This window comes from Myxine glutinosa, chromosome 4 (genome assembly GCF_964187855.1).
Source record: "Myxine glutinosa chromosome 4, kmMyxGlut1.1, whole genome shotgun sequence".
In the NCBI taxonomy this organism is placed as follows: Eukaryota; Metazoa; Chordata; class Myxini; order Myxiniformes; family Myxinidae; genus Myxine; species Myxine glutinosa.
Genome location: NC_136264.1, coordinates 135,961,790 through 135,970,790, shown reverse-complemented (window position 1 = coordinate 135,970,790; position 9,001 = coordinate 135,961,790). Strand labels below are relative to the sequence as shown.

The 9,001-nt window shown below is 43.8% G+C and overlaps 2 protein-coding genes across 2 annotated transcripts in view; one reads left to right on the top strand and one right to left on the bottom strand.

Annotated features, from left to right (window-relative positions):
- LOC144891816 (uncharacterized) overlaps nucleotides 1–9,001 on the top strand; it is a 1,036,251-nt gene that overhangs the window by 205,777 nt on the left and 821,473 nt on the right. The gene's annotated exons all lie outside the window — the stretch shown is intronic.
- BAZ1B (bromodomain adjacent to zinc finger domain 1B) overlaps nucleotides 92–9,001 on the bottom strand; it is an 83,981-nt gene continuing 75,071 nt past the window's right edge. The window contains exons 20-22 of the mRNA XM_078775308.1: nucleotides 4,898–5,040; nucleotides 3,838–3,911; nucleotides 92–1,530 (exon numbers count right to left, since the gene is read on the bottom strand). Of these exons, the coding sequence (XP_078631434.1) occupies nucleotides 582–1,530; nucleotides 3,838–3,911; nucleotides 4,898–5,040 (1,166 nt within the window). The 3' untranslated portion in view covers nucleotides 92–581. The remainder of the gene's footprint in view (nucleotides 1,531–3,837; nucleotides 3,912–4,897; nucleotides 5,041–9,001) is intronic.

Genomic DNA, 9,001 nt, shown 5'->3' with positions numbered 1-9,001 from the left:
TTCAAATAGTTTCCCTCTGTTGCTGAACAGGGTTGACCTAGTTTCCATCATATGGCCTGGCATAGGCCCACACTGCAAAAACGAAGCAAAATGAAATAGCAAATGAAAATTTAATCACATTAAAACTCTGGGGTACAACGGAATGCAAGATTAGGTTCAACAAGTGCTGGGTTCAGGCCATGAACATGCCCGCTCCCACTTCCCCCTAACAAATACACATTTAACCATAGGATTGGGCCTAGCCAGTGTCATTGACACAAATGGCAATGTCAAGTTTTCAAAACAAGTCCTTCACAAGTGAACTGGACATGAAAACTAGCTTACGAGGCCAATCTTGCACACCAGTGGGAGCTTCACCTGCCGGTTCATCCGGATGCCCATGCTGTCGACACAACTCCAACCAAACAAGTATTTAGCAAAATGATTATGTACATGGTAACATCTCTTCACACCACTTCTTGCTCCCAAAACCACTTTTTAAGCTCAGTCCACGGTCTACTATTTACCTCTACTTTCAAATTCTCCCAAATCAATCCCCAATGGCCTCTTTCTTCAGGAGCTCTGCCCCACCTTACACATCATTAGTCCCCATTTCTGAGCAGACTCAATGAGGCGGAGTGTTTTGCCCTGGGGGCCTTGCCGTTGGATTTGCTTACCTTTGAATTTCTGACCTTTGAATTGCACACTTTCTCGCCGTTGGCTGCATCAGCGTTCCCACTTTTGTGAGATTGACTGTGCCTGGCTCTTATCCTCGACAACTTTTTAGAGGACTCTGCCCCAACACTCCGTCTCGTCCCCATCTTCTTTGCTTCCTCGTTCGGTTTTCTTGTATTTGTGTTGCTTTTTCTGTCTGCAGTAGCACTGCCTTTTCTCCTCACCTTGCGAACAATTATTGCTTTCCTTGCACATTTCCTTTGGTCAGGTTCTCTCCATTTTCTCTTTCTCCTTGGTGCACTATCTTCACTGCTAACACTCTCTGAGTCATCGTCACTCGTGTCATAATCACTGCCTCCCACCGCTCTATATTTTCTCGTTAGCACTTCTTTCTTCCTTCTCAGTGTCTTCACATTTCTACTGATTGTGGCTCGAAAACCACGGCTTTTCGATTCGACCTCCACATCTGCTTCCCACTCGTCACTATCCGTGTCGTTATCTGTGCATTCAAGATCTTCTTCAATTTCCGTCTCACTCATCATATTTTCACAACTCCCTTCCTCCTCCTCCCCCTCCTTCTCCTCCTCCCCCTCCCCCTCCTCATCATCATCATCCTCCTCATCCCTAACTTCCAAAATGTCAGCAAGCCGGGGAAGCTCATGCTGAACAAGTTGACGGAACAGATCACCAGTGCGTTTGGCTGCCACTTCCATATCAACAGTTGTAAACTTCTGGCATGTGGATGCCTTCCGGTGCCCAGAAGCAGGTCGATAAGCCAATACATGCATGGTCTCCTGTATGAAATCGCAGGCAGATGAATAGCTGCCAGAACGGCAGTGCGATGCAATCGAGGACAGGGATGGTGGAGACTTGCGACTGTGGGCAAGGGGAGGGGGTCAGGTGGTCATATTAATAAAAACCATGGGTGGTAAAAAGAACGAGTATGGAATACAAACAAGATGGATAAGAACGAGGATGGAACACAATAAGAACGAGGAATACAATAAGAACGAGGATGGAAAGAATAACAAACAGTTTATCTAATTTACACTGGTAACCGTTTAAAATTGGTGGCAGTGAAAATTGGCAGCAGGATGGCCAACAATGCAATATTTTGAAGCATGTTTGGAACAGCATCACCAGGACAGCAGCAGCTCAATACTCATGCATCTGGCTGCTCTTGCTGGTAGGTATACTGCCAAGTACCATCATCTTGCTGGTAGGTATACTGCCAAGTACCATCATCTTGCTGGTAGGTATACCGCCAAGTACCATCATCTTGCTGGTAGGTATACTGCCAAGTACTATCATCTTGCTGGTAGGAACACCGCCAAGTACTACCTTGCTGGTAGTATACCCGTGATATAGCACCATGTAGTATTAGAACACGACTCTGTCTATTATTTATTATTGGTGTGTGTGTGTGTGTGTGTGTGTGTGTGTGTGTGTGCGCGTGCGTGTGTGCGTGCAGTTGGACCTCACGTATTTGTGGTTCATAAATTGTGGCCTGCTTCTACATTCACTGCCATACTACATTCACAGCCCTGCGCTTCGCATTTTCACGACTTTTAGCGGCTATATAAAGATATTTTAGCCGCACTATAAGTAAGCTTTCCGGGATATCCCTCCATTCATACTGTAAACATTGTTTCACGGGATATCCCTCCATTCATACGGTAAACATTGTTTTGCGGAATATTCCACCATTCACACTGAACAGCTTTGCAGGATATCCCACCATCCACACAGTAAACATTGCTTCACGGGATATTCCACCAGCTGCATAACACATCATCCCCACCCAAGAGTTACTGTACAGAATGAAAACACTCCACCACATCAATTAGTTGCCTCCTATTAATTAGCAGCCTCCCTTTTCGCCAATGAAACAATGCCCTGACATTCGTGGGATTGTCATCGACATTCGCGGGATTTTCCAGGAAAGTATCCCCCGCAAATGTCGGGGTCCGAGTGTGTGTACATGTATTATTTTTCATTGTAATTTTTTTTTTCAGGTGTAATGCTCTAAGTCTAAGAGAAGCTGCGACAAATCATGTGCACATGCAGACAGATACACGAGACAACAACAGACTTGATTTTCACACAAAAACAGCCGCAGAGATTGCGGGGAATGTCGTCACTTCACAGAGCACTCTGGGCAAGGTCATCTTTATGACTACTTTTCTATACACACTCATTGGGGCTATCAAGGATAAATTTCCTCCTCCCCAGGAGTTTTTTCCCCCATACTCTGTCCTTTAAATGCTGAGCGTCAAAGCAAGGAAGCAGCCCGTACCATTTTGAAAGTCTTTGGTATGACCCCTGGTGTTCAAACCGCCGACCTCCGAGACTCAGAGCGGACGCTCCAACCATCACACATGATCTGGTTTAATATTGATATACTTGTGTCAAATATTGATATACTTTGCCTTTTTAACGCATTGATGCTTTTTTCGGCATCCACAGCCTCAACGAATAAATTTATTCCAGTTATGTATTACTCTGTATACAGTACTTTCTCACGTGCAATTGGCACCTAGGTTTAAGTAATGTACATGAACGGACTCTTGAGATGTTTGTGTTGGCTGAGAAGAATGTTACCTCAATGGCTTCATGACTCTTCAAAAGTTTGAAGACTTCCATCTGTTCCCCTCTAAGCCTTCTGCACCCTTCTCTATTTTAGTAGAGTGCAGTCATTAAAGTGATAAAATATATTGGTTGGCGCCAAAATCAATCAAACTCAATGTACTTAATGAGAAGGGTAATAAAATAAGATACCAACATAAAAATCTTGACACAATTAACTCGAGGTGGAGAAAGTTTAAACAGTGTGTTGGTAAATACTCAGTACCCAAAGCTGTTGGATTCTGGGCAGTGGGCAATTTGAATAAGAAGCTCTCCTGGTTCCAACTCTGAGGAGCAAATTGGCCAATGTGGGCCACAGTCAGAAAATGCAAAGCAACATACACCCAGCATCCCGCTGCTGAACATGCGTAATGCGTATGCATAATGTTAGCCGTGCTGCTCTCAGTCTACATACACCCTTAGGAAGATAATTCAAGAACATGTCACAAATGATTCAGAAATGTAAGTGGAAAAGAGGAAATCCAAGGATTTTGCAACTTAGTGACTGATAAAGAAGAGGAAAAAGAAACTCGGTCTCATCACTCATAAAGAAGGTACCGGAAGGGTTGGCTGTAGCGGAAGCGAAGCAGGCGGTTTGCAATTGCTTCACACCGGGCCAGTTCTTCTGCTGTCTGAAGATCAAAAACAGGAGATAAAAAATTGTGTAATTTGAGCAGGGAGGGGATGATAAGTGGTGGGGTGAAGGTGAGGCTACAGAAAATAAAAGCAGACATTCATACCAGCCCTGCATTATCAAAGCAGATCTTACACAAAACAAAGATGGTCGAATATGATGAAAGCAAAGTTTCAATATTTTTCATGTTTTTTTTACACTCATGGAGTTGTGAATGTGCTTCTCTGCACAGATGAGGACATATCAGATTTGACCTTTTAAATTGTTATATCGGTTTGTTTGTGCATTACAAAACAAATTAAATTGCATCCTTCCAAGCTTTGGATCCTCACTTGTTTGGCGGCACATTGTTTAGGGTATGTGCCAGTGCAGGAAGGACATCACTCTTCAGGATCTTATTCAGTACTTGATCTCTCTAAGGTGCTGTTTTAATAGGGATGTCCTTGAGACGCCAATCGCCAATTTAAACGACCCTCAATTGCACTAGGTGGTGATGCCACTGCTCTGAAATCACAAAGGTTGCGAGTTCCAATCAGAGATCTGTAGTTTTTAAGGATATTCCAACCTTCCTGAAACTACTAGTTTGGAGAGATTTACTTCATCATTACCAGATTATTCATGCAAATCTAGAGGGCTAACTAATGACCTGTAGGCACTTATCAAACCTACTTGTGCACACCACTTCACACTGTGGTTGATCCCTAATGCCCACATTTAGGATGGGTGGAGATATAGGGGGATATAAGGGTGAGAGGGTGGGGATGGGGGAGCATGGATGACATCGGCACCATAAAATATTAAGATTTCCGAGAAACATTTGTAGATGCAGCCATTTCTTACCATTGTGGTACGACTGCCTGCAAAACATTTGGGTCCAAGCTATCCACAGCCAAACATGGACTTCCAATGGCAAAGCATGGAGGCCTCTACATCACCAAAGTTGCCTGTCCCTTAGCAATGAGGAAAAGTGCAGAGCACCGTTACCTGTGTATCTGTATCTGTTGGCGGAGGAGGCTTTGAGCGGAGCCAGCGGGAGGAATTGGAGCTTCCTTCATGTCGCCTCCCCATTTGCTGTTGTGTTGATGGTGCTTGGCCTCTTCGTCCTTTTTCTACCTTCCGTGGGCGCACTGCAACGATAGTGGTCAAAATTGGCAATTGGCAATCAGACTTCACAGACGCGTTAATTCCACCGGAACTACGGACGGACGGGGTTAATGTCTTTCGCCATATTTTTGCAGATATTTTTTTTTCGTGCTGAGGTTTCACAACTTTTTTCTGTTCAGCTCTTGTGCATGTTTTAATACTGATTTTCTAAAAATCAGGATCTATGGTTACAACAGAATCCACCTCTCCCCTGTGGGAGGTCATGAGTTTACTTAAGTTTCTTTGCTGCGCTTTGAGTCCACAAGCTGGCATGTGTTTTCTGTGTCTGCTATATGTTCTCCTCTGCTTATCTAAACATTTGCAGGAACACTGTAGGTTTCATTTTCATTTACACCTGCCACGGCAGGACTTTATCTTTGCATGCATGATAAATTTCAAGGGAAACTCCTTATAATTTCCGAGAAAATATGTACCGCTTGGATTTCATGGAAACTGACCTTCAATGAGTGTGCGGAGCGCTTTGGGTGCAGGGCACACCTTTGTTGGTTATCTCCTCGTTTTTGATCTTATAAATGAGATTTAAACCATGCAGATGGCAGAAGTGCTTTGGCATTGATTTGAAGCCTGGCCTTTTCTCCGCATATGTGTAAGTTCCCAATAAACGGCTTGTAAATCAGTACGGTGTCTTCCGTGCCTCCTCGGGCATCGCACTTCGACACCCCCTGGCTTTGAGAAGGTCCAAAATAACCCGGCCTGATCATGGTTAACAAGTACAAAAAGTTTTAATTAAAACAAAAGCCGCGTCGATGTTACACAATGCCTAGATGCAGCTGTGCCTATAACGTCGATGTTATAGGCACAGGACATTCCTATTGATTCGATTACTTGATGTTATTTTTGTGCAAAGTGAAAATATATCTCGGCAATTTCCCGTGTGTGGCGACGAATTTTTAATATATCTCGGCATTTTCCCGTCTGTTATTTCAGGCGGTGTATGACTGACCATGCCGCGATTTAAAAAATATATATCTCGGCAATTTCCCGTGTGTGGCGACATGTGAACGAAGCTATGCTCCTCTCTCCACATGATTGTGACAACGTATAAATTAAATAGTTCATCGTGACGATTGTCATCAAATGGACGAATTTTTAATATATCTCGGCATTTTCCCGTCTGTTATTTCGGGCGGTGTATGACTGACCATGCCGCGATTTAAACAAAATATATATATCTCGGCATTTTCCCGTCTGTTATTTCGGGCGGTGTATGACTGACCATGCCGCGATTTAAAAAAAAAAAATCTCAATGGACTTGAAGTTACAGGCCTTTGAGAATTCATTTCGTTCTATAAAGGGCAACTTTCATCGGAATTTCTTCCCGTTTTTTTCAACCGAGTCTAAAACTATGTTAGCGACTGTGAAAAATGAAATGATATATCGAATTTGATTTGAAATAAAACTGTGTGAGAGAGGAAGACACCACGGGCCTACAAAACAGGCCTCAAAGCTATGCGAGTTAATAAAATGGTGGATATTTGTTTATATGAAGCCTCTCCCACAATGGGTGGAGCTATGGTTCCCAGAATGGGTGGAGCTTTGAGGTTTTGTCTTCTCTGCAAGAACAAGAAGAAGAAGAAGAAGAAGAAGAACAAGAACAAGAACAACAGCAGAGGGCACTCTATGACCAGCGCCTTGCGACGCGGCTAAAACAGTATGTTTCCTGTTTGGAATGATTTTCAATTTTATTTGACTGCCGGACAAACAAACGAAAACTATGTCAAACAAAGACGATATTTGCGAAATCCTTAAAATAAGTTGTTGACCTTCGGCCTATGTTGACCTTAAAATCAATAAGCTTCTTGCTTATGACAAACCCTACCATTTTGTGATGTTTCGTGAAGATCGGTGACGTGCAGGCGATTGACATACAGACAGAGACAGAATAATGCACATGACCAACCAATATACAGTGGAACCTTGACTTACGAGTGCCCCAACTTACGAGTTTTTCGAGATACGAGCCGTCGCTCGGGCGGTTTATTGCTTTGAGATGCGAGCCGAGATCTGAGTTACGAGCTTTCGCCACCCGGTCACGTGGTTATCTTGCCGTGCAAGTACAGTATCTCTGTCGTATAGCGCTGCATTTTTGTTTTCGCATGTTGGTTATTTTGAGTTTACGCCACCAGGTGGGTTCTGGTCACGTGGTTATCTTGCCGTGCAAGTACAGTATCTCTGTCGTATAGCGCTGCATTTTTGTTTTCGCATGTTGGTTATTTTGAGTTTACGCCACCAGGTGGGTTCTGGTCACGTGGTTATCTTGCCGTGCAAGTACAGTATCTCTGTCGTATAGCGCTGCATTTTTGTTTTCGCATGTTGGTTATTTTGAGTTTACGCCACCAGGTGGGTTCTGGTCACGTGGTTATCTTGCCGTGCAAGTACAGTATCTCTGTCGTATAGCGCTGCATTTTTGTTTTCGCATGTTGGTTATTTTGAGTTTACGCCACCAGGTGGGTTCTGGTCACGTGGTTATCTTGCCGTGCAAGTACAGTATCTCTGTCGTATAGCGCTGCATTTTTGTTTTCGCATGTTGGTTATTTTGAGTTTACGCCACCAGGTGGGTTCTGGTCACGTGGTTATCTTGCCGTGCAAGTACAGTATCTCTGTCGTATAGCGCTGCATTTTTGTTTTCGCATGTTGGTTATTTTGAGTTTACGCCACCAGGTGGGTTCTGGTCACGTGGTTATCTTGCAGTGCAAGTACAGTATCTCTGTCGTATAGCGCTGCATTTTTGTTTTCGCATGTTGGTTATTTTGAGTTTACGCCACCAGGTGGGTTCTGGTCACGTGGTTATCTTGCCGTGCAAGTACAGTATCTCTGCCGTCAACTTGTTCAGAGTGCCGGCGATAGCTCGCCTTCTCTTTGTGGAAAACACGGTACTGAGAAGAAGAAGAGGATGATGTGCTTGGATATAAAACACGCAATCGTCGAAAAACATGAGCGAGGTGTGCGTGTTGTCGACTTGGTGAGGCGGATGTGAAGGCAGCTGAAGATTTTATTATAACTTTTGCCGAACTGATAGAAGCCGAACGATACATCCCCCAGCAAATCTTCAACTGTGACGAGACAGGGCTCTTCTGGAAAAAGATGCCGAGGAGGACGTATATAACGGCAGAGGAGAAGAGCATGCCAGGCCACAACTTGTTCAGAATGCCGGCGATAGCTCGCCTTCTCTTTGTGGAAAACACGGTGAGATCCTTAACATCCAACAACTAATGGGACGCAAACGGGGCGCCCAGTTTAGCGGTACACACATTGATGAATCACCCTGCCTGTGATTCACCCATGACAGGTTATAGCTGGGTCGGGATTCAAACCCAGGCTGGACAGTTTAGACTTTAGAGTCAAGTGTGCGTACCTCCAGTCCAGGCCATCCTGCCAACTTGTATGCTGCATACAGGTGAAATATAAAGCGCGAGATATTTTTATATATACTGTATATTTAAAAAAAAATTGGTGTGGTTTTTGGCGGGCTGGAACGGATTAATAGCATTTCAATGCATTTTAATGGGGAAATTTGATTTGAGAAACGAGCAATTTGAGTTACGAGCTCGGTCACAGAACGAATTAAACTCGTAAGTCAAGGTTCCACTGTACTTAAAAAATCTTCGATTTTTGCAAGTAATAATTACCTTACTCCTGTGTGCATGCGCACTTGGGTCGAGATTCCGTACAATTTGCAAAATTCAGAGCCAAATTACTATTAAACTGTAGGTCCATGTTCCGATTTGTGTTCTAGTGTTCAAAATATACAATGCAGTTGAAACTAGAACGGCACTCAGGAGAGAGCATACCTCACCCAGGTGAACAGTTTACGTTTAAATGATTCTACTAGCCTGATCCGGATCCGGATCTTCACCAAAATTGAATCGATTCTTCCTTGTCACACACACAATCTGTCCACCAAGTTTCGTCCAAATCCGTCGA